We start from the raw sequence: 26,384 nt of genomic DNA, 5'->3' as shown, positions 1-26,384 counted from the left end.
GCTTTGGTTTACAGGGAAAAGTGAAACAACTGTGCCTGCACAGATAGAGACAATTGGGAGCAGCTTCTGAAACAATTCCACAGAGATAATTCCTGGCTGCTTTAGCCTTTAGAAGAGATTTGTGGTTATTCCTAGACCTCCTGAAGTACCTATTGCAATGATTTTTCAGAGCTCCACCCCTCCTTTTCTCACACCTTTGAGTCAGTCTTGACTCCTGGTGACTGCCTGGAAAAATCCATGCAGTTTTTTTGGCACAATTTGAAAAGTAGTTTTACACTGACTTCTTCCTACGCCTGAGAGAGTGAGTGGCTAGCTCGTGCTTAAGGCACCACTAGAACTCACAGCCTCCCAGTTTTTAGCTTGATGTTTTAACTACTACAAACTGGCTCTCTTTTTACAATCCTAGTTTATTTTATAAACTTATCTTGGGAGCTGCCCAGGGTTGGCTGATAGATGGGCAGCTACATAAATGGTACAAATGAACAAACAAATAAATAAACTTCCACCCTTCCATAATTATTTCCCAGAAGAAGCAGCTTGCGATAAAACAGTACAGTGACCCAGATCACTCATTGCACTAAGCTACAGATTGCTTAACCATGGTCTGCTGAATACAGCATGGCTAGCTAACTTTACATTTTCCACTGTTGGAAGAAAAGTCTTCATCATGGTTCCATCCAAGCTGGGAATAAACATGGCGAATGCTTTAGGAAGAAGGTTGCAGTTTATTGAAGAGCTGAGCGAGACAGGAAGGTGGTCTGGCAGAAAAAAAGGGACTGAGCACATGTAGGGAGTGGGTTTTTATACCCTCTTGAGCCTTTTGTATGGAGTGATTTCCTGTTCCTGTTTGAGGCTATTTCCTGTGTCATGTATTCTGAGCTGAGTCTGGGTTTGCCCTTTGGCATTTGTGGGTTAAACCTATTATGTCCTGTCTTAAGAGTTTAGGTGGCCTGTGTAGATTTTAGGTTTCTTTGTCTTCCTAAGCTTCTAGCTCCAACTTTCCTGGATTTACACCTGCATTTCTATAGAGCTGTTTTCTGCTTGAGGGAGGGAGGGAGACCTGGGGCTATTAAGGAAAAACTGGGCATGCTTTCCTGCCTCTTCAAGATCCTTTGAGGAAATATATTTTTCTACCCTTTTAATATTTCCTTCTCTGGGGGCTGGCTTCCCACACCACAAAGCCACAGATCTTAAAAATAATGATGGCTGGGTTTACCTAATATTGTAACCTAAAATAAGAGAAGCTGTATTATGTACTGTCACACATTTATAATTTCTAGGGCTTTTTTATTTGCTGGTAAGCCCCACTTCTGTACATTTAACTTAAGGCTCATCTGTTTATCCTTTCAAGAAAGAAACCTAAACCTGATGTACTTCTGTCTATGACACATTTGATATCACAGAAGCTTTAGAAGGAAAGAGAATAGCTCTGTGTGACCATGTGACATTGGATACTTCACCATCTCCACTTTAAAAGTACCTAGTGTGAGAGTGTGCACTATTAAGCCTAGACTCATGGATTTCTGCTTATGGCTTTATATTCTGCTGCTCTCCAGTAGAATAAAGACAAAGCCCATCTCCACAAATCAGTATCATCTCTAGCTGAAAAGCACCCATCTTTGCTTGATCCAAACTTAGAGCTACCATATCTGTTTGCAAAACTCCAGATGGCTGCAAAATGTCAGCAAAGAGATGCAGGAAACCTAACTTCGTGCTGTGGGCACGTGAATTTTTGCTGTGCTAACCATATAAGGAGGGGAGGAAGCACAGTCAAAATGGGCCCCTCTGTTTGCCCATGTAACATAAGATGTTACATGGGCAAATAGAGGCGCCCATGTTGCACAAGCTGCACTGGCTTCCAGTTTCTTTCCAGGTGCTGGTTATTCCCTTTAAAGGGGCAAGTTATTTGCAGGTCTGTGTTTCCCTAAGGACATTTACCCATTCACCTACTATGAAGCGTGCTTCTTCCATGGCAGGGCCCCCCCCCCTCCCCTCGGAATACTCTACTTCCTAAAGTTCTGCAGACCTTCCACAAAACTTTAAAGCCCTGGATTTCCCCCCAAATGCTGGAATAAAATTGAATAATTGCAGATTAGATGGTTGATGTGGCCTAGGCCTTTTCGGGTTTTAATGTTTTCATCTGTTTAGTTTTGTAGCTTTAATATGATTTTATCCACTTTGTTAATTTTTGACTGGGAGCTGCCAAGATTTGGCTACAAGCTATATAAATGTTTAAATAAACAAACAAAATAAAAGCACTGAACAACATGCTAATGTGCCAAATATTTAAATTGGGCAAAGGATCTGGGAAAGTTATCTAAAACAGAAATAAATTAACATCTGAATTTTCTCTCTCTCTCTCTCTCTCTCTCTCTCTCTCTCTCTCTCTCTCTCTCTCTCTCTCTCTCTCTCTCTCTCTCTCTCTCTCTCTCTCTCTCTCTCTCTTGGGATCTCTTCCTTCAAATCAGCTCTAGCAAAATAAAAATTATATAGGTAGTCCTCAACTTACAATCATTCCCTTAGTGACCATTCAAAGTTACAACAGCACTGAAAAAGTGACATGGACATTTTGCAGCGTCTCCATGGTCACGTGATCCAAATTAAGATCCTTGGCAACTGGCTCATATTTATGATGGTTGCAGTGTCCCTGCATCATGGTGTCCTTCTAATAAGGAAAGTCAATGGGGAAGCCAGATCACTTTAACAACTGTGTTAATAACTTAACAGCTGCTGTGACTCCCTTAACATCTGTGGCAAGAAAAGTTGTAAAATGGTCTTGCTTAGCAATGGAAATTTTGGACTCAATTGTGGTCATAAGTCAAAGACTACCTGTGTAGTCTTACTCCCCAAAGGCAGAGAACAGAACATAATAAATCTTGTGCCAGTCTTGAAACACAAGAAGGTTACACAGTCTTGTATAATCATGAAATTTTGGATAATGGGAGATTATAATTTTTTTAAAAAAGAACATTAAAAAAAGGAAGCCAAATCACTAAATATAAAATAGAGTTTACTTTTTTATGTTTATGACCATTTGTTTAAAAACTATTGAAACTGACTTATGACTGGTCCTTGCCTATATGACTCTCCTCACAATCAAGTGATGGCAGTCAAGGTGATTGGTAATGAGCTTGCATTTGCAACAGTGGTAGCATCCTGGGGTCATGTGATCCTGATTTGCCACCTTCCCATTGAGATTCTGAGAGGGAATGCTACAAACCACGATCAGGATGTCTCCAATGACGTGGTGATTGATTTAACCACAATGGCAAAAAGGTCATAAAACAGAGTGTAGTAATAGGATGCCTCACTTAATGACCACACCTCTGGACTTCCGGTGGCTGCGCGGCGCCGGAGACAGCCTTCCCGGGCTGCCCGCGGCTCAGCTGAGTGATTTTCGCCCGAAACAGCGCCGATCAGCTGTTCGGGTGAATTTGAAGCCCCCTCCTCGGGAGAAGAGGAGGGGGTGAGGCCCCAGGTAGGGGTCGAGTTCTCCGGGGCCGCCTGAGATTGCAGCTTGGGCGGCCGAAGGATCGAACTCCCCCGTAGCCTGGGTCGCTCCCAGCTGGCCAGCGCCTCTGCTCCTGATTTCATGGAGCAGAGCCAGGCGTCTGCGACCACCCCTGCCTGAAGGAAGGACTATGGAATAAAAAGAGCAGGCAGAGCGGTACAAGAGGAAAAGGTGAAGAGGATTATTTTATTTTACTCTCGAGCTTGATGGACTTTTTAAACTTAAAGTGAAAGTGCGTCACAATTGAAAGTAAAAGATGGCGGCTAAACCTCCCCCTAAAACTCTTCGGAGTGCTGGAACTTCTCCGGTGCAACAATCATCATTGCAGGCATTGCATCCTCCTGATGTATTGACATCGAAGGACTTACAAGATGCTCTTGAAAAACATACCCAGGTAATTTTGAAATCAATGGGTGATAAATTTGCACAGATGGAGGAGAAATTGAAGAAGTTGGAGGAGAGAATGGAGGAGAGGATGGAACAGAAGTTCAGGGTGATGAAGGTAGACATTTTGTCTTCAGTGTATAAAGTGGCTGAATGTGTGGAAGATTTGGATGAAAAAGTGGAAGATTTGACTCAAAAGAATGCCATATTAGAAGCAAAAGTATTGGAGAATGAAGATTTAAGAGACAAAATGGATAGAGAATTGAGTCTTGCTCAATATTTCCAGATGCAGTTTGCCATTAGAATCAGAGGTTTAAAGGAGAATATTAAGGAAGATCTAAAGCAGCTGGTTTCTGAGGCTCTCGAAGTGGTATTGAATCAGCCAGCATCTGAAATAAAAGGAGGCATGGATAAAGTGTTTCGTGTGAACTCATGGATTGCTAGACAGAGAAAGTTGCCTAGAGATGTGGTGGTTTATTTTGTAAAAAGGGAAATTAGAGATGAAGTTATACAAGCTGCCTATGATACTAAAGTCGTGATTGCTGATCAAGAAGTTCTGGTTCTAAAAGAAATTCCTCCAAAGATTTTAAGGAGAAGGAAGGATTTTACATTTCTTGTGCAAGAGCTCAAGCAACGAGATATAAGGTTCAGATGGGAGATCCCAGCTGGGTTGATGGTGATGCATGAAGGTAAAAGGTACCGTCTGGTTACTGTGATGCAAGCGCGTGATTTTTACAATAATGTTTTAAAAGCAACCCCATTAACACTTCTGGAAGCTGCAAAGGGATCTGGAGAAGGTGAACATCAAGAGGCTGAAGATGGACAGACAGAGGAGAATGGTGCTGGAGGAGATCAAGTTATAACACCTTTGGATGATCCCAGAGAACAGAGGGTGACGCGTGCTGCTTTAAAACGATCAAAAAAGATAAAAGAACAAGATCAGCAGAAGTCTATGGAACTTTCACAACGTACTTACAGCCAAGTAGTGGGAGGTGGGAAAAGATTTGGGTGAGGAATGTAAAATTTATACAAGTTTGAAATCTAAGAGAGAATTTTTACAAAATGTTTTATAGATGGTATTTAGATTTTAAAAAGCTAAGTATGTATTTGAATTATTAGCCTAAATGTTGGAGATGCGGTGATGAAGACGTAATATATTTTCATATATGCTGGACTTGTAAAAAGGTTTAGGCTTTTTGGATAAAAGTCTGGTGGAACATACTAAGTTGATGTTGAATTTAATTACGGCAGCAAGACTTTTGATAGGTTAGTACTGAAAGAGGAACTGCCGACCATAGAAGAGTGGACTTTAAAGGTTTCCGACCTGGTTGAAATGGCGAAGATTTCGGCCTATTTGAAAGATTACTTGCAGGAACGCTATATTATGGAAGGGAGAAAATGGCTTGAGTTTATCTAGAATAAGTATAGGGTTAAGAAGTTTTATATTTGAATAAGTCTTCTTTCTTTGTTTCTTTTTCTATATTAGTTTTTTTATATATATTTATATTACTAAGGTTTGTTTTATCCTATATAAGCTAGAGAGTGATAGATTTTAGAGTTTATGGTTGTTAGTATATGGTTGTTTATGATTGTTTTTTTTATATATACCTTGTATTTAGCTCTGGGAAGTCGGGGGGGGGGAGGGGGGGAGGGGGGAGAGGAAGGGGGGGAGGGAGAAGGGTGGGGGAGGGGGGATTTTTTAAGGGAAAAATTGTATGTTAAAACTTTTCAATAAAAAAAAAATGACCACACCTCTTAGTAATACATTTTCTTACCCCAATTGTGTTGTAAGTTAAGGACTATCTGTACGAACATTTAATAAGGTGTAGTGACCATTATTATCTCTGAATGAATTATATAAATCAGCCATCTTCAAATGAACATTCTGCAGATATTTTTTTAAAAAAATTACCCAGCTTTTATTACTTATAAGTAATTCAAGGCAGTGAACATATACAATTCTTCTTCCCCTTCCTATTTTTACCACCATAACATTGGCTTTCGTTTCCTATATTGGCCCCATCAACAAGTTTAAAGTTGATTTACTCATTTTGCTTGGTAAAGCAGTACTGTCTCCTCTGATTGCTATGGAACATTTGGGACCAAGCAATAATCAGAAGAAAATCTTAAGTGTTTAGTGCATTTTAGTTCATGCAAATCTAATGGCCAATAAATCAACAAAACAAAAATCTACTTCCCATCCTCCCATGAACTCCCCCCCCCAAAAAAAACTATTTTATTCAGCGAGAGTAGGAATTTTAGTGATACCTCATGACTTTAATCTGTCGCAACGCTAACAAGTATTAAAACTCAGCTAAGTTTCCAGACACCTAGTTCTTCAACCTGAGTGGCTGAGAACTTTGCCTGTTCATATAAGTTTGAACAAATAGGGAGAACAGAGAATATGCAAATGACTTCTCTGAAAGAAACACAAGCCTGAATTGGTGGCGGCAGATCAGAGAATCACACCATCCTCAGCAGCCAGTGAACAGAAAGGATTAAAAAAAAATATTCAGATAGTTGGCTAAAAAATCCTGCCAGAATAAAGCTGTTGTCAATGAAAAATTCCATTCAGAACAAAATAAAATTAGGACTTAAGCATTACACCCAAGTACCGTGAAGAGGTTATTTTAGTTCATTCAATCAGGAGGGTCTCTGGTTTTGAGTGGTGCTTTTGTGTGTCTGCGTTGTGAATGTGTGAAGTCAACTTGTTCAAAAATCTTCAGCATATGCTACTTTTTTCAACAAGCAGAGAAAGGTCAATGATTTAATACACTTTAGTATTTATAAAGATGCAAAAGAGATGTTACGCTTATCCCCAAATGTGTAACAGCTATAAACTGGCACACTAAAACCTGGAAAGTTACTGCCAAGCAGTGATGCGTTTGACTCTCCCCACCAAATCTTGGAAGCCCACCCGCAACCTCTCCCAAAGTGTTCAAATTTAAATTTTAAATTTCATAGGAAGAGGAAATTATTAAGCAGATGGGGGATAAATCATGTGAATGCTAATGAACTGGATTTATAACAAATTAAAATGTCATATTTGACCAAGTCTTGCCCCCATTTTTGACCTGGCTCTGCCTATTTTCATAGAGAGTCTACTATTTATACTCTTCCTGAGGGCCACTTAGAAAAGTATTTTAGCTCTCTGTCCAAGAAAAATTATACGCTATAAATACTGAGCTAGATTAATCGTACCTTCCAACCCCATGTGAAAATCAACATAATCTTTCTATACTTGAGTATGAATTCAGTTTGACTAGAATAATTGATCCTCTATACATGACTGTTCAGCTTGCAACTCTATTCTCAAGACCAAACTGAAGATTCAGTTTGAGAAGGTGCCAGTTCTTCAACTAGGCAAGGCTGGCTATGTAACAAAATGTCTTGCTCCTGAACCGAAAAAAAAGGATAAGAAGTATTTCTCATCATTTTTAAACTGTGCCCAAATCATCATTACTTTTTTCAAGTTACAAGTAAAATTATGCATGTTCTAGCACAGTGAATAATGAACACATTTTGTTATTAGAAACTGATTTATATATTTTCTAATTTATATAAAGAGAGAGATCTTAGTCCTGCATATTAGAAGATGGGCACAAAGTCTCCTGTCATATAATAAAGAAAAAGATGTGAAGTAAGAAGAAAAGAGTATGAGCTAACTCATGTATTTATTGGGAGCAGCAATCAGCACAAATTCAAAAGAGATATAGAAAAAGAACCAGATGCAGTCTATAAAGGAGAGATGTACACTTCTTTTAGTTCCTATAGTAGCAAATTATATTGTTAAATTTTTCTAGGTGTTTATGGATGTTGTATTCATCATTGAACCAGATGTCTACCAAGCACTTAAGTATAATCAGCTTTATTCTTCCTGCCCTATAAAATTAGCTTAATAGGTTTCTCATTTTACTTATTTATCAAATTTATATAGAGCCAATATCACCAAAAGTGACACACATACAACAAAACTATAAACAGTAAACACTAAAGATATTTTAAAAATTCATAAAAATATTAAAAAGGCATTATTAACAACAATAATGGAGCCATCTCAGGTTCCCACTGATCCTCTGGGATCCCCAGGCCTGATGACAAAGCCAGGTCCCGTGGAGATCAACAGAGATTGAGTTAACCTGACTTCAGGGAGAATGTTCTATCAGGTGGGTGTCATGGCAGAGAAGGCCTGCCTCCTGGAACCTGGAAAATGTAGTTCCCTAAAAAGACTTTGATAGCAGCATGCCTCTTCTGCTGGATCTCATGGGACCAGCAGATGTAATGGGAAGAGGTGGTCCCTCAAACAACCCATCCACATGTCATAAGGGCCTTTCAAAATGAAAACCCTAATCTTGAAATGAGTCAAGAAGCACACTGTCAATCAATTCGCAGAACAAAGGTGATCTAAGGGCACAAAACTGCCAGCTGCATTTTGCACCAGCGGAAGCTTCTGAATACTCTTCAAGGGCAGCGCCATGTAGAGCCCATTACAGTAATCCAGTTGGGAGAAGATAGGGCATGAGTGAGCAGAGCTCCCCAATCCAGGAGTGAGCACAATCCTGCAAAGGCACTCCTAGCCATCACTGCCATCTGCTCTTCAAGCAGGAGTTGCATTCAGGAGGACCCTCATATTTGGCATTGGATCTGTCTGGAAGTTCTAGAACCAACAGGCCCCAAACCCAAAGCCATTCAGTCTTGCCAGGGTTCAACTGAAGCTTGTTGTTCCCCATCCAGTCTCTTCAAACTCCATGCACCAGGATAAGATGTTCATGGCTTTACTTAATTTGCTGGGCAGATATATAAAATTGGCAATCATCAGCATGCGACTGATGAGCTCACCTAGCAGCCTCATGTAGATGTTGAATAAGAGCAGAGAGGACACCAAAACTTATAGCCCACATAATAGGAGACGACAGGATCTCTCCTCAATTACAACCAACTGCAATCAATCCCAGAGAAAGGAGGTGAACCAGCACAACGTATTGCTGCCCATCCCCAATCCTCTAGGCGGATCAAGAAGGATACCATGATTGATGTTATTGAAAACTGCAGAAAGATCAAATAGGGCAATGATGGATGCATAGCCCCCATCCCACTCTTCCCAGGGATCTTTCAAAAGCACAAACAATGCCATTTCCACCCCATATTTGGCTCTGAATCCTGACTAAAACAAATCCAAACAATCTGCTTTATCCAAGGTCCTCTTAAGCTGATGCACAGCCACTTTCTCAACCACCTTCCCCCAAAAGGGGAGGTTAGACACTAGACAAAAAACGTCCCAGATAGTGGGGTCCAATGGTGGCTTCTTAAAGAAGAACACAACACCTCCTTGGTCTATGTTAACAAGCCAGCAGGGGCATGGATCTAAAGAACAGGTGGTTGAGTTCATAGTCCTAAAAGCCCTATTCACTTCCTCAAGCTCAACAAGTTCAAACCATTCCTAGATAACTGTGCAAAACTTCTGTCCAGGCTAATGTCCAGCTGTCAGCAAATTCTAGTGATTTTGTTCAACAGATGCTCAATAAATTATTCTGCACTGCCCTGCACCCACCATCTCTTTTTACTTCCTGGTAGATAAAGGCAGATCCTTTTCATCATACTGCTAGCTGTCTAACATTTTGATGGCAAAAGCTATTACTCAAAGCCCTTTCTATTGTCATGCATCAGCTAACTGATATTAGGAGTTTTTAATGTGGGCAAAATCCAACTCCTAAAAATGGAATCCTATTCTAAACTCAGTACATTTTTCTCTCTGAGATCACACAATGAATGCTGCAGGTATGGTAGAAACTGCTGGTTTCTCATTAGCAGCAGAGATACAAGTGACTTTAACTGCTGAGCTCCTGGTCAGAAGAAGAGGCCAATGTAACTGGATGCTTCAACTCTAATGCAGCAGTAGGAGATAAAATCAGGAAGGGCCCTGTTATTCTTGGAGAAGAGTTATACAAGCAATCATAATCATGTTAGTCCACATGGACATGTTTAAGTTGAGGCTCTTCCTCCTGTTTCTCAAGGTTATTCTCACATCCCATTACAGTCCATAATATGATATCACAACAAGGTTAATCAGACTGATACAAAAAGGGATCTATTTTTTTTAGTTTTCCAGTTTCTGAAGTGTTTCTCAGAGAATCAGAAATACTGTATTTGAGCAACGCTCTTATTGCTCTCTGAAGAAGTCATGTTAAGGATTTAAAATGTGCAGTTAACATTCAAAACACCCAGTATAATTTTCTCCAGCTAAAATTAATGTCTATTCAAAGACATACCGTAATCACATGAAATGAGTCTAATTTTCCTGTCATCAATATGGAAGTAGTTTGCCATTGCCTTATTCATGGATTTGTTTTTTGTTTTGTTTTTTAACTTCTAAATCTAGCATGCGAGCCTGATAATTCCTGATGGTCTCCTATCCAAGTCCTGTATATATCCCACCCTACTCAGTTTTCAGTCAACTAAGGTCAGCTAGCTAGATAATGCCACCTGCTGTAAGCCACAGTTTTGTTTATTTGGCTTTCAATGTCATTTCTTCACCAGTTTGGTTAATACCATAGCCTTCCTAAAATTCTTCAATAATTACTGGAAGTAGATTAAGAAAGTCTGCAGTCTGACTATTAACTTTTTTCATGGTGAACTAATAATAACTGCATTATTATTCCTTTTGCTGTGTTACTGAGTTCCTCTGTTTTTGGCATCTGTTCAAGCAGCACTATTAAGTGGACAGTCACTTAATTCACTTCTACCATTTGTCTCCAAGTATCTATTTTTATTATTCAAGTCCTGCTGCAGCAAATGACAGACAATCTCAGGGAAGAAAGGACAAACATGCAATTCAGCAAGCATATCCAAACAAATGACTCCCTTTCCTAAAATCGGGCAAGCAAAGCAAATACCTTGAGGGTCTGAAGTAAATTGCAAAGCAGATTCCAGAATGAGCCGTTTCTCTAAAAGTGATATTCCCAACTATACTCTGTAGAAAAGTTTAGAGTTCCCCAGAAACTTACTAGGAGTGCAGAGAGAAAAATCAGTAACTTGATGGACAAACTCTGAAAGCTGTTTGTCCATCAAGCCAATCTCCAACCTACAACACTGCTAGACAGCAAAATACAGTTGGATCCCTTCACCGTCAAAATAATAATAATAATAATAATAATAATAATAATAATAATAATAATAATAATAATAATAATAATAATAATAATATTTGGAAGGGACCTTGGAGGTCATCTAGTCCAACCCCTTGCTCAGGAAACCCTATACCATTTCAGGCAAATGGCTGTCCAGTCTCTTCTTAAAAACGTCCAGTGTTGGAGCATTCACCACTTCTGGAGGCAGGTTGTTCCACTGGTTAATTGTTCTAACTGTCAGGAAGTTTCTCCTTAGTTCTAGGTTGCTTCTCTCCTTGACTAGTTTCCATCCGTTGCTTCTTGTCCTGCTTTCAGGTGCTTTGGAGAATAGCTTGTCTCCCTCTTCTTTGTGGCAGCCCCTGAGATATTGGAACACTGCTATCATGTCACCCCTCACCCTTCTCTTCGTTACTACACATACCCAATTCCAGCAACCGTTCCCTATATGTTTTAGCTCCAGTCCCCCAATAATCTTTGTTGCTCTTCTCTGTACCCTTTCTAGAGTCTCAACATCTTTTTTACACTGTGGTGACCAAAACTGGATGCAGTATTCCAGGTGTGGCCATACCAAGGCACTGTAAAGTGGTATTAGTACTTCATGTGATCTTGATTCTATCCCTGTTAATGCAGCCTAGCACTGTGCTGGCTTTTTTGGCAGCTGCAGCACACTGCTGGCTCATATTGAAGTGATTGTCTACTAGGACTCCGAGATCCCTCTCACAGTTATTACTATTGAGCAAGGTACCACCTATACTATACCTGTGCATTTGATTTTTCCTGCCTAAATGTAGAACCTTACTTTTTTCACCACTGAATTTCATTTTGTTAGATAGCACCCAGTGTTTGAGTCTGTCCAGATCCTCCTGTATTTTAAGCCTATCTTCTGGAGTATTGGCTATTCCTGCCCGCTTGGTGTCATCTGCAAATTTGATGAGATCCCCATCTATCCCCTCATCCAAATCATTGATGAAGATGTTGAAGAGCACTGGGCCCAGAACAGAGCCCTGGGGCACCCCACTACACACTTCCCTCCATGTAGATGCGGTTCCATTGAGGACCACATGCTGAGTACGGCCTGTCAGCCAGCTACGAATCCATCTGTGCAGAATAGTCTCAAGGGAACTCCTTGTTATTATAAAGAACCTTTTATTTCAGCTCAAGGAACATAAACTCAATTATAATCTTACTCTACCCTGTTCCCAATTTACAGAAAATCTCTTAAATTCATTCCTACTACAAACTCACATACTTTCCATGGGTTTATGCAGGATCTATAGCTGCACTACATTTATAACAATTGTTTTCTTATGCTACACATTCCAGCTTTTTGGAGATCTGAGCGTATTCCCAATTACAAGCAACTGTTTTAAGTGTTTTCCCCCAATTTTTATCATGAAAACAATTAGAATGCTTCCCCCCATGAAACAGATGGTCCCTCTCGTTACACCTTCTAAGAACAGCACTTGTCAAGCTATTGCCTGTTCTTCCTTTCAGTCCAATAGATCAGGGGACCCCAACCCCCAGTCCATGGACTGGCACCAGGCCGTGGCATGCCAGAAACCAGTCCGCGCAAACAAGCAAAGCCCCATATGTGGGATGCGGGCAGTACATGAAACCATGCCCCCTCTGCGGAAAAACCTCTCTCCATGGAACCAGTCCCTGGTGCTCAAAAGGTTGGGGACCTCTGCAATAGATGCACCCAAAGCTCATCCAGGTAGAGGTCCAGAGCCTTAAAACAGAAGTGCCCTAGAATTAAATTTGTGTAAAGGAATGAGTGACATACAGATTCAAGCGATTAAGAACAACTGGTACAGAATAGATAAGAAAAGAGCACCTTTCAACATAGACCCAAGAATTTCTGAGCTTTCCAGCTTTTGTCAACCACTTGCAGGCATTTCGTTTAATCTAGTTTTTTTTTAATTTTAATTCCATTTATATCCCGCCCTTCTCCGAAGACTCAGGGCGGCTTACAAGCTTAGCAATAGCCTTCATTCTATGTATATGCCTGCTTATTAGGGCTTTCATACACCCCCCCAAGCGGCATTATTACAAAGTCAGCTTAATTGCCCCCAACAATCTGGGTCCTCATTTTACCTACCTCAGAAGGATGGAAGGCTGAGTCAACCTTGAGCCTGGTAGGATGCGAACCTGCACTAATTGCAGGCAGCTGGTGTTACTTAAGGAGGCATTAGCCCACTGCTCCACCAAGGCTCTCTAGTTCAGGTCACATCAGCAGCCCACAATCTGTAACCTTCTTGATGTTGTTGAACTACAAGTCCCATCATCCCTCACAATTGGCTGTGCCTTCTGTGGATTTTGGGGTGTTGTAAATCATCAGGGCTTTGTGGATGTGATTGTTTGACCTCACTTTTGTGTGTGGGGTTTTTAATTGCAGATTGTTGTTGTTGTTTCTACCATGGATGTTTTACTATAATTATTTTCTTACCATGGACATTTTATTGTATTTTATCTTGTGATCCAGAATCATTTGGCATACAAATTCAGTATAATTAAGCATACAAAATTATGCCAGCAGAGTCCAACATTCTCTAATAATGCAGTCCTCAACTTACAACCATTTGCTCAGTGACCATTCGAAGTTACAATGGCACTGAAAAAAGTGACTTACAACCATTGCAGCATCCCCATAGTCACATTATCAAAATTTGGACACTTGACAAATGGCATGTATTTATGATGGTTGCAGTGTCCTGGGGTCATGCAATCACCACTTGTAACCATTCCAGCCGGCTTCTGACAAGCAAAGTCAATGGGGGAAGCCAGATTAGTGACTGCATGATTCACTTAATAACTATGGCAAAAAAGGTAATAAAATGGGGCAGAACTCACTTCACAACTGTCTGCTTAGCAACAGACATTTTGGGCTCAACTGTGGTCATATGTTGAGCACTATGTTGCTACTCTTCACTCCCTACTTTCAGCAACTTTCTACTGAATTAAATATTCTGGAAAACTCTGAAGTTTATACTCTGTTTAGTACCAGTGTGGTTAATCTGAATAAAATACTTTTAGGATATATATTTTTTCCTGGTAGAATAGTGCAGCTACAATTGAATTTATTTTCAAAGCACACCTGTGTATTGCTTAAACACACAGTAGCTTGCAAATTTCTCTCACGTGCCCCATTTTGAATGCTGTAGTTCTGAGATGAAACAGAATACACTCCAAGAATGGGAACCAGAGACCAGAAATGCTAGCTACAAAGAGCAGAGATATTAAGATTTTCCTATCAGTGAGGGGGGGGTAAATCACTCTGAAAAAGTTCAAATTCAGATTAGCCTCAGGGTGGTTTCATAATTCAAATTTCTTAATTCACCTGAACAATTAAATGATCGTCTGTCTAAACTAAGTAATTGTTCATTCTTCTCTTTTTCCTGAAGTTATGACAGCTTGAGCTCAGATCAACTTGCTTAATGCAGTAAAACTAAGAAGCTTTAGGCAAGAGAAATGTTTCTGACATCAAAAGATTCAGCCTGTTTCAGAGGGTCTTAACAGGCACAATGATTTTAACATGTTACAATGGTGAATTAATAAGGCACCTGTAATCTCTCCCCTGTGAAATGTTCATCATCCTGATAACCTCACCCCCACACAACTTATTCCCAATGCCTCATTTTTAACTACTATACTTATTTCTCCTTCAATACTATAAATATTGTTGTTAGCTGCGTGTCCGACTCATCGCGACCCTATGGACAACATTCCTCCAGGCCTTCCTGTCTTCTACCATCTTCTGGAGTCCATTTAAGCTCACGCCTACTGCTTCAGTGACTCCATCCAGCCACCTCATTCTCTGTCGTCCCCTTCTTCTATTGCCCTCGATCTTTCCCAGCATTAGGCTCTTCTCCAGTGAGTCCTTCCTTCTCATTAGGTGGCCAAAGTATTTGAGTTTTAGCTTCAGGATCTGGCCTTCTAAAGAGCAGTCAGGATTGATCTCCTCTAGGACTGACCGGTTTGATTGCCTTGCAGTCCAAGGGACTCGCAGGTGTCTTCTCCAGCACCATAGTTCAAAGGCCTCAATTCTTTGGCGCTCAGCCTTTCTTATGGTCCAACTTTCACTGCCATACATTGCAACTGGGAAGACCATAGCCTTGACTATACGCACTTTTGTTGACAGGGTGATGTCTCTGCTTTTTAGTGTGCTGTCTAGATTTGCCATGGCTTTCCTTCCCAGGAGCAAGCGTCTTTTAATTTCTTGGCTACAGTCCCCATCTGCAGTGATCTTGGAGCCCAGGAAAACAAAATCTGTCACTACCTCCATTTCTTCCCCATGTATTTGCCAGGAATTGAGATGGCCAGATGCCATGATCTTGGTTTTCTTAATGTTAAGTTTCAACCCAAGTTTTGCACTCTCCTTCTTCACCCGCAACAAGAGGCTCTTTAGTTCTTCTTCACTTTCTGCCATTAGAGTGGTATCATCTGCGTATCTTAGGTTGTTGATATTTCTTCCAGCAATCTTAATTCCAACTTTTGATTCATCTAGCCCTGCCTTTCTCATGATGTGCTCTGCATATAAGTTAAATAGGCAGGGCGACAGTATACAGCCTTGCCGGACTCCTTTCCCAATTTTGAACCAATCAGTGGTTCCGTGTCCAGTTCTCACTGTTGCTTCTTGACCCGCATATAGGTTTCTCAAGAGACAAATAAGATGGTCTGGTACTCCCATCTCTTTAAGAACTTGCCACAGTTTGTTATGATCCACACAATCAAAGGCTTTAGCATAGTCAATTAAGCAGAAGTAGATGTTTTTCTGGAACTCCCTAGCTTTCTCCATGATCCAGCGTATGTTGGCAATTTGATCTCTAGTTCCTCTGCCTCTTCGAAATCCTGCCTGTACTTCTGGTAGTTCTCGATCCACATACTGCTGAAGTCTAGCTTGTAGGATTTTAAGCATGACTTTACTAGCATGAGAAATGAGTGCAATGGTGCGATAGTTTGAACATTCTTTGGCACTGCCTTTCTTTGGAATTGGAATGTAAACTGATCTTTTCCAATCCTGTGGCCACTGTTGAGTTTTCCAAATTTGCTGGCAAATTGAGTGTAGCACTTTTACTGCACTGTCTTTTAAGATTTTGAATAGCTCAGCTGGAATACTGTCACCTCCACTAGCTTTGTTGTTGCTCAGCTTTTCTAAGGCCCACTTCACTTCACATTCTAGGATGTCTGGCTCGAGGTCAGTGACCACCTCATTGTGATTATCTGGGACGTTAAGCTCATTCTTGTATAGTTCTTCTGTGTAATTTTGCCACCTCTTCTTAATCTCTTCTGCCTCTGCTAGGTCCCTGCCATTTTGGTCCTTTATCATGCCCATTTTTGCATGGAATGTTCCCTTCATCTCTCCAATTTTCTTGAAAAGATCTCTGGTCCTCCCTATTCTATTGTTTTCTTCTATTTCTTTGCACTGTTCATTTAAGAAGGCATTCTTATCTCTTCTAGCTATTCTCTGGAATTCTGCATTCAATTGGGCATATCTTTCTTTTTCTCCCTTGCCTTTCGCTTCCCTCCTTTCCTCAGCTATTTGCAAAGCTTCCTCAGACAGCCATTTTGCTTTGTTGCATTTCTTTTTCTTTGGGATGGTTTTGGTTGCTACCTGTTGTACAATGTCGCGAACCTCTGTCCATAGTTCTTCAGGCACTCTGTCTATCAGATCTAATTCCTTAAATCTATTTGTCACCTCTACTGTATATTCAACAGGGATATGATTTAATTCATAACTGACTGGCCTAGTGCTTTTCCCTACTTTCTTCAGTTTAAGCCTAAACTTTGCAAGGAGAAGCTCATGGTCTGAGCCACAGTCAGCTCCTGGTCTTGTTTTTACCGACTGTATAGAGCTTCTCCATCTTTGGCTGCAGAGCATATAGTCAATCTGATTTCTGTGTTGACCGTCTGGTGATGTCCATGTGTAGAGCCGTCTCTTGGGTTGTTGGAAAAGTGTTTGCTATGACCATCGTATTCTCTTGACAAAATTCTATCAGCCTGTGCCCTGCTTCATTTTGTACTCCAAGGCCAAACTTGCCTGTTATTCCAGTTATCTTTTGGCTTCCTACTTTAAATATTAGTTTTTTAAAAAAAAACACCACCAAATTCATAGCTCCCAGATAACATTATTTTTACACAGACACCTAAATTGTGTTGATCTAATTTAAATGGTCGGCAGTTTGGCGGGTCGAATCCCAAGCGCCGCGTAACAGAGTGAGCGCCTGTTACTGTCCCAGCTTCTGCCAACCTAGCAGTTCGAAAGCACGTAAAAATGCAAGTAGAAAAATAGGGACCACTACGGTGGGAAGGTAACAGCGTTCCGTGTGCCTATGGCGTCTAGTCATGCTGGCCACATGACCATGGAGACGTCCTCGGACAAGCGCTGGCTCTTCGGCTTTGAAACGGAGATGAGCACAGGCCCCTAGAGTTGGAAACGACTAGCACGCGTGTGCGGGGGAACCTTTACCTTTAATTGAAAGGGGGAATGTGTGTGGTTGGGTACGAATTTGTATGTGAGAGATAAACAATATAAATATATGAAGAAATGTGTTATCTTACTGATGGCAAAAATAAAACTGAAATTAAAATTACAACATTTGCCTGTCTCTAATATTGTTACTATTAATATATTCCTTGCTCAGGAAACTCAGCACAGATCTAGAACAGATACTGAGAAATTAACAAGAAAGAACAACAAGCTATTTTAATATCTCAAAATTCTTTGCAAAGGAAGACAGCAAATATTAATGTTGAACTTAAAGAGCTGCATTTATCATGGAGTAATTTTTTATGGGAAAAAATTACCAAAAATTATGCCATAGTATTTGCTAAAACTCGTAGCTTTAGTAAAGCAAACCAAGAGTTTTATGGTAATAGATTAACATCGCAATTGTCAATGAACATCAGAATGCAATCCTACCAAATCTATCCATAAATGAGGGCACCTATTTTTAATTAAAATTCCCCATTATTCATTTCTTTTCCTGTAAACTAGCCTTTAAAGCAGGGATCCCCAAGCCCCGGGCCACGCCCAGTACCTGGCCATGGCCCATTTGTAACTGGGCTATGTAATCAGTGGGCGAGTGCGCACACACACCTGCAAGTTAAGCTGCACACGCATGGACATCCACATATGCACCAGCCTGCCGTTTGCATAAGTCAAGCTGTGCGCTTGCGCATTAGCCCGCCACTCGCGTGGCCCGGTTTACCTCTCCTCTTCCCAACTGGGCCACCAAGTCACAAAAGTTGGGGACCTGTGATTTAGAGAATGTGACGGAGGGTAGGTGTTTCTGACACAGATGTAGTAGTAGTCACAACTAACACCTGCTCTTCCATCAGGTCTGTTTTGGGGCAACACAACTCCATCAGAACTAAAACGATAAACAACTGGATCGTAATGTCCCTGCAAAATTCTGTCTTGCCAGGTTTCATCTGAAACCTATTGTCTCCCATCCAGAATCCCTACAGCATCCAGGCACTGAGACAGGATATCCACAGCATCTTTTGTATCACTGGGGATGGAGACGTAAAACTGTGTATCACCTGCATATTGGTTATTGATATATGTTGCATGCAGAAAATAAGGGGGTAACTTGCTTCTTACAAAGCTAGGAATACAGTGTCCATGGAAAAGCCAACTTATTTTGAATTTTTTCTAAGATATAAAAGAGATAAACAATTTTAACAGCTGAACATTACAGGGAACTAAAGATTTCAATTAGACTATATAAACCTAATTAACATCTATGGAGTGATACAAAATATTATGACATTAGAAATACTGAAAGATACTTTTGAAAAATGGAATCAGAAGTTAATATCCACAATGTTAATAACAAGATCTTAGGGAAGAAATGGCAAAAGAGGAGCAAGTTTGATCTGAAAAGACAGAGTTGACTTTGAAAGTGGATCTATAAACGACAGGCTACAAGAATGACATAGAAAAAGATGTTTCATTTGACACAGAAATTAATTGATGCTTTAAAAAATCAAAAAGGAATTACAAATAATAAACTAAGAGAGTGGATAATTCTCTTCTATTGGATTTACAAAAGAAGTTAGTTAAAGCTTGGATAAATCTCGTGAGAAGGGGTAAAAAAGAAATAAAATTACATTCTATGACATTAATGCAGGGGTGTCAAACTGCCCGCCCGCGGGCCGGACGCATCATCCAGAAGCCACGCCCACCCCATTGCCGGCAATGGCAAAACCGTCCCGATACATTGCGTGATGTCACGTGACGTCGCAAGTTTGGCATGTCTGCTTTAATGGATATAGATTAAGAGTAAAGGTAAAGGTAAAGGTTCCCCCGCACATGCGTGCTAGTCGTTTCCAACTCTAGGGGCCGGTGCTCATCTCTGTTTCAGAGCCGAAGAGCCAGCGCTTGTCCGAGGACTTCTCCGTGGTCATGTGGCTGGCATGACTAGACGCCAAAGGCGCACAGAATGCTGTTACCTTCCCACCGTAGTGGTCCCTATTTTTCTACTTGCATTTTTTACGTGCTTTCAAACTGCTAGGTTGGCAGAAGCTGGGACGAGTAACAGGCGCTCACTCTGTTACGCGGCACTCGGGATTCGACCCGCCAAACTTCCGACCTTCTGATCGACAAGCTCAGCGTCCTAACCCACTGAGCCACTGCGTCCCTTAGATTAAGAGTATTAAAAGTAAAAAGAAGAAATTGGAAGTTTATTTGTTCAAGACTAAAATGAATACGTTGTTATTTCTGGCAATCTTTAATGGACTTTTGCTGAAGTCCATTAAGAATTACCAGAATCCATGGTTGAAATGACAGTAATTTATAGATTTGTTTACAGATAAAAGATGGAACATGCGATAAAAAGGTCATTGGATGTTAATTAAGGAGGTAAAATGTTGCTGGTGTGATGAAGGTTGGAAGGAACTCCTTTCTTCCTTTTTTTTCTCTTTACTATATCCTTCCTTCCGTTCCCTTATTTTTTTCCTTTTCCTTTGTACAGGTAGTCCTCGAGTTATGACCATAATTGAGCCCAAAATTTATGTTGCTAAGTGAAACATTTGTTAAGTGACTTGCCCCATCTTACGACCTTTCTTGCACAGCTGTTAAGTGAATCACTGCAGTTAAGTTAATGACACCATTGTCAAGTGAATCTGGCTTCCCTATTGACTTTGCTTGTCAAAAGCTGACCACACAACCCCAGGACCACTGGAACCATCATAAATACATACCATAGATGCCAAGCATCTGAATTTTGTTCATGTGACCATAGGGATGCTGCAATGGCCGTAAGTCTGAAAAACAGTCATTTTTTTCAGTGACTAAGTGAACTGTTGTAAGTCAAGGACTATCTATACTTAGTACTTTCTTTCTATTCTTTCTTTTTGTATTATTTTTACTATAGCAATTATTATCTTTAATAAAATTGTTTTTAGAACAGGATATTAAACCTTCAATTATCCAAAATAGAAAGGTAAGGTCATTTTTAGTCAAGCTTGACTTCTGGTTATTGTACCCTGTAGGCTTCTCACATGTGGCTAAAGTGGTTTGCTACTGTCTCCAGTTAAGTGTTCTGTACCTCCCAGTCTATTCCTTAATATTCCTAAATGATCCTTTATACAAGTATTAACCAGAGCTGATCCTACTTAGCGTCTACCAAGGTCAGCCATCTTACTTCTATCACTTATTCTAAGACAAGAATAGTTTTACCTTTACCTTTTTATATTTATTCTGCAAACAGAACATCTTCATGTCAAAGATAGTATGATAATAGTAAAAGACGTGACCTGGGCTGTAAATACTCAAGGTATCTGATAGAAAATAAAGCCTGTATTTTTAATTGATGGAAAGTGAAATATATCTTTTTTCATTTTGAAAGAATCAGCATAACTATTAAGACTTTGAAGTAGAGAAATCCAGTCTGTTCTTTATCAGTCTGGTCTGTAGCCTTGTTCATCTGCAAGTTGCTTGGGAAACAATCTACAAAAATAAGATAATTGTATTATTCTCCTAAATATCTCGAGACATTTCTTGCCAGTAACCATGGCATTTTTCTTTTTGAGATTGCCTCTCAATCTTTTGAAAAATAAATATGCAGCAATGGGACTGGAGAGAGAGAGAAATTCTTGTGCAAACTCCTCTATGTGATTTCTTATGTTTTACATTTGTCTCATACCTTTCAAAATATCTTCACTGAACCGTCAGGAAAGATCTTAAGTAATATGGGATTTGGTCTCAGTATTATGAAGATGATGCATGAACTTGCTTAGATGTCAAAAAATTGGGAAAGTCTAGATCAGTGGTTCTTACAAAGACAGTAATTTGGGCATATCCTGGGGATAATGGAGCAATTTGCAATCACTTCTTTGTGGGTTAAGAATCTAGTTTGGAACTGCTGCTGCTGAGATGCTACTTACTATAAAGCAATAAAAACTGAGGTTTTGGGAAGGTGAGCACAATCACATTATTTGACATCAGTAAAAGGGTAATTGGGATAAACAGTTTAAGAACTATTGGTCTAGATGAAGATGAAGAGCAAATAAAAATGTGGAAGAGTGAGGTTATGAGAAAAATGTTCTTTTTCCATTAATTTTTTCTTTGAAACTTGGGGATATGAATCTGGTAGAATTCCTAGAATCTGATGTAGCTTATCATAACTTGTTTAAGTGTGGCTGAATGTATTTCATTATTTGCAGTTTTCCCATGAGGTTAGTGTAGAAGGCATAGTGCTATCCTGATAGATAATCCATAGTTTCAGCTTACTCCTATTATGTCTACTAAAGGTAAGTATCAAATCTATTAAACATACCAAAAATGGCAATAAAGCTGAAAGGTAGTAACATAGAAGAGTGCAGGACAAATGATACAAGCAGTCCTATATGTGTTTATTAAAAATGCAGCCCATTGAGCTTAATGAGATTTACTATGGGATAGCTGTCAGAGCGAAACTCACTCTCTCTGTCCCTAATTTTGTCTAATATATGATTAAAGTACTACAAAAACAATGTTTAATTTTTTTTCCACTACAAAGGATGAGAAACAAATCAAGGAAAGCAAAGCAAGATTACTTAAATGCAATACGTAAATTTGTACTGTAACACTGAGCGTTCCTACCTCCCAGGACCAGTCTAGTTATTTTTTAGTGATTAAAGCTTTTAGATCTCCAACTAAATTCCATGATCTAATTTAAATCAGAATATGACAAATCATTTGTTATCCAGGGCCAGATAAAATGACTAAGAGAGCCAGTTTGGTCTAGTGGTGAAGTGCTGGCATAGAAACCAGGAGACGGGGAGTTCTAGTCCTGCCTTAGGCATGAAAGTTAGCTGGGTGACTTTGGGCCAGTCACTCTCCTTCAATTTAACCCAATTCAGAGCGTTGTTGTGGTGGGGAAAATAGGAGGAGGAAGGATGTATGTTTTCTGCCTTGAGGTTAATCCTATTATGTCCCAAAGGTCAGTCCTGCTTTCCTGGGGCTGGGGCTGATAACTCTTAGTGAGGAATTGTTGATTCTAGGAATCTTTCTTCATAATCCCAGCTTCCTGACTCCAGTCTTTCTGACAAGATTATCACATCTGCATTTTTGCAGATATGGTTTCTGTTTGGGACAGAGAGACTCGGGGACGGGGTTGGTTTCTGCTTTTAAAATTCTTTAGGAAATATATTCTGCCTTTTAAATATTTCCAAAAATATTTCTTTCTCTGGGGGGGGGGGGGCTGACTTCCCACAGCATGATTTAATTTGACTTAATCAACTTTGGTCTAATGAACTGAGGAGCTCTTTTATTCCTCTTATTTTTATGGATGGAGCTTATACGTAAATGAGTATCACAGCTTTACATTTTAGCACATACACCGAAACGTACATCTATGTGAGAAAAGTATTTTAAATTTCCAAAACAAGAACAGTATATAGTATATTCTTATTATACAGATTTACATGTAGTGACCTGAGGCAAGTCTGGTGGTTATTCAAGGCTTCTACAATTTGTGAGCTACAACTTGCATGACCTACTGGATGCACCGAGTGGTTTGCCTATGCTTCCTTAAGGATCTTTCTGAGGCTTTTTAGACCTGCAAAAATAGAGTGGATGAAAGCAACTTGCTGACAGACTGCTGTCTCTGGCTGCAGAACAGGGTTGGGTGGGGCAGAGGGGAATTTGAGCACTAATACAGTGCGCAAAAAGAAAAGCCAACTTCTGCCTTCCGACGATTCCACAGTCACAACAGCAAATGTTCTGGTACTCATTCAGTTCATGCATTTGTATCTTTAGTTTGTATTTTCTTAAGTAACAACCCTAACACTGTTTAAGAACCTCACACAAACAAGACAAATCTGTATTTAACAACCATTTAAACAATGCATAAACATGACCGGCAATTGATAAAAATCCTCCCAAAATCTGAGGCTCCATTAAACAATGGGTAAATAGGTACGTTGGACAAAGCTCACCCAAGACATCCTCTTTGCTTTGTTATAAAATGTAATAATTTGCCTCCATCCCTGCAAAATTCAGAAACTGGACTAGGCAGCCCAGAAGTGACTGTGTCATAGGATGACTGAGCAAACTGAGTTTATTTTAGGTGAATTGGATTGTCTTCTGGATGAGCACCTGCGCATGCCTAAAACCAGTAGATATTAAGGCAGTGACATCAGTTTAGCACAGAGCCAACTGTATAAACAAATATTCAACCAATGTGCCCCTCATTTTCCCCACTTCAAATATAACAATTTGATCTGAATTATCTTGTCTTAAGTGATAGTCTCACCATGAGTTCCCAATTAAATGAGTTAATATTGAAGAATTTTTATTCTGAGACACTGATATCCTTTGGAAGTATTTTTCTTCCCGGAAGCATTCAATACCATTATTCACAGTAAAATTACCTTTCCTAAAGTGACCTGCCTTGCGTTATTGGCTTGAGGTTCTACTTGAGTCCTTCAGTTACAGCTGACTGGAAATGGGAAGTCAAGTGAAAGACTTCTGCAGAGGCTACGGTGGTGATAGCTGCAAGGGACAAAGTCTTTCTGAGGCTGGAGATATAGTTGCTAAACTAGAGGGCTGAGTTTCAGGACCAGTTGTAAAAGCTCTTCCCACCAGCATGCTGCTGGAATGCATAAAACCAAAAACACACTATCTATGCCTACACTTTCAAATACTAGGACAATCATAGCCATCTCCCAAAACAATGGACATGACATCCATTAACCGGACTCTTCATTTTCTGTAGAAATAAATCATGGCTATCCCCCCTCGTTTTTGTTATTGTGCTTCTGTCCATGAATAAATATTGATTTGATGACCGATTGATTATACAGTGCATCCCACTCCAAACAAAGCTGCACAAGAATTTATTCTTACAAGTAGAAACGGTTAAATTGGTGAGAACAGGCGTCCCTAGGATTACAAAACTGTTTCATACCCTCAGAGGCCATTTATCCGTTTCAGACCAAGAATCGAGTCCCTAGGAATAGTGCACCTCAACAATTTCAGATATAAACAAGTTAAGGTCTTGCAAATGTCCAGCATATAAAACGGGCGGATCGCTTGCAAATTACAATCAACAACGGCAGTTACAAATTCAGCCCAGTCTCCCTTTCAAGTGCCCTAACCTCCAAAAAGTTGTGTGTCAAATCATTTCGATCACACAACTTAGAACCTAATTCGGGAAACTACGAAGACGACGGCCACTACTACTCCAGATCCCGAGTACGGTAATCCTTTCGGCTTTGATCCCCTCCTCTTTAAATCGCCGAGCGTCATTTCTACGTGCAATACCGCCGTAAAGCGGTTTCCCGAAGCGCATGCGCCCACCCATCCCCGCATCTCGCCCCACTTTTGACATCAGAGCGGAGAAACCGAACCTCGGCTTCACCAACGCTCAGGCGTGTGTACAGTTTCCCCCCAAGTCGCAACGGAGAAACGGAGTGATTTATTTATCCGTTTCGGTCCATCCCCGGCTCAAGCCTTTTATTCTAGACCCAGGACTGCAAAAGTGTCGATCCGAACAGCGCACCCGTCATTTTCCAACACCGTTCCCCCCCCTCTCTCTCTCTCTCTCTCTCACACACACACACACACACACAACCACCACCACCCCGCCGCCTTTTGTCCCGCTTTTCCTGGAATGGCAGCTAAGCAACCTCTCGAAGCTCATTCACACAAGAAGAGGACGAAGAGGTGACCCCTAGAAGCAGCGACACGTTCAAGCAGCTGCAGCCGGGAGAGGTGGAGGGGCGGGGGGGGGAGAGAGCCAGAGCTCGTGCCGTTGACCAACGGGCAAAGATACCTTACTTCATTTTCTTACAATTGGGGGGGTGGGGAGTGAAGAGAAACCCCTCTTTATAAGCCCTCGGACTGCGGCGTAGGCACTGCGGGCGAAGGGCTGAGACTTACCCCAAAAGAGCCAGATGGAGCCTCCAGAGACAAGCAAAAGGGTGAGCATGCCTACCGGAGCGGGCTGCAGCACGGGCGGCCTGAGGCGCGAAGGCAGCTCGAGTGTGTGTGTGTGTGGGGGGGGGGGAAAACTGCAGCAAACTCGCTGCAGTGACAGCGGCGGCGCTCGCCCGGCTGCCAGGCGCAAGCCCGCCTGCCGCTGCGTTCCCGCGGCGGCGAAGGTTATTTTTTTTTAGCCCCGCCCCTCGCGCCCCGGGCTCTGGAGAGAAGGCAACGTGCTCCTCCGACGCCACAAAGGTGGCGGCGCGCGCGCCTGGGCAACCCACGCAGCCGGACTTACCTACCGGTCTCCCGGCGCGCGCAGCAACCCCTTCCGAGCCCGCCGCGAACCTTGGCGGGCGGAGGAGGCGTGGACCCCAGCCCGGGTACCGGCGGCAGCGGGCTGACAAAGCCCGGTGGTCAGGAAGAAAGATCTCGTCCGGGACGCAGCGAAGGTCGGAGGTGTCCTCCAGTGGGCATCGGATTGCATGCAGCGTCTCGCCTCGCCCAACGGTGAAAACCTTTGTTCACCCGTTTCTTCAGCCAATCCGGCTCCGTTCTTGGTTTGACAAGTGAGTTTCGTGTAGTGCTATAGTCAGTGCTTTTTTTGTAAAAGAAAAAGGTGCCGGAACTCACACATGTCATACAATCTGCCTTACCTACCCTACAAGGTTCCATCCAAAAAAGGTGCCGGAACTCCGTTCTGAGCGTTCTATGAGAAAAAAATCCCTGGCTATAGTCACAATTCCACTCTACCTCTTGTAAATATACTTAAGCAGATGCATGATTTTTTTCAAGTAATGGGGGAAATAATGGTGTAAATTGGCAATTCACCTCAAGGATTCCGGTACAAGCAAGACGGGCTTGTCTAAAAATAAAAAAATATATTATGAAATTCTTAGATCATTGATGGCGTCTCCTTTGAATAACAGAATAATAAGAGTTGGAAGGGACC

General features: G+C 41.0%; 1 protein-coding gene across 1 annotated transcript in view; it reads right to left on the bottom strand.

Annotated features, from left to right (window-relative positions):
* The window catches only part of ACSL6 (acyl-CoA synthetase long chain family member 6), a gene marked incomplete at its 5' end in the record, with an annotated part of 94,859 nt that extends 69,420 nt beyond the window's left edge, over positions 1-25,439 (bottom strand). Inside the window, one exon of the mRNA XM_081317075.1 lies at positions 25,391-25,439. Coding sequence (XP_081173201.1) covers positions 25,391-25,439 — 49 coding nt within the window. The remainder of the gene's footprint in view (positions 1-25,390) is intronic.
* Between the last annotated feature and the right edge of the window lie 945 nt (positions 25,440-26,384).

The sequence above is a fragment of the Vipera berus genome (genome assembly GCF_964194415.1).
Source record: "Vipera berus genome assembly, chromosome: 2".
Classification (NCBI taxonomy): Eukaryota; Metazoa; Chordata; class Lepidosauria; order Squamata; family Viperidae; genus Vipera; species Vipera berus.
Note: the sequence above shows the minus strand (reverse complement) of the source record. Positions and strands in the feature narration are given on the sequence as shown.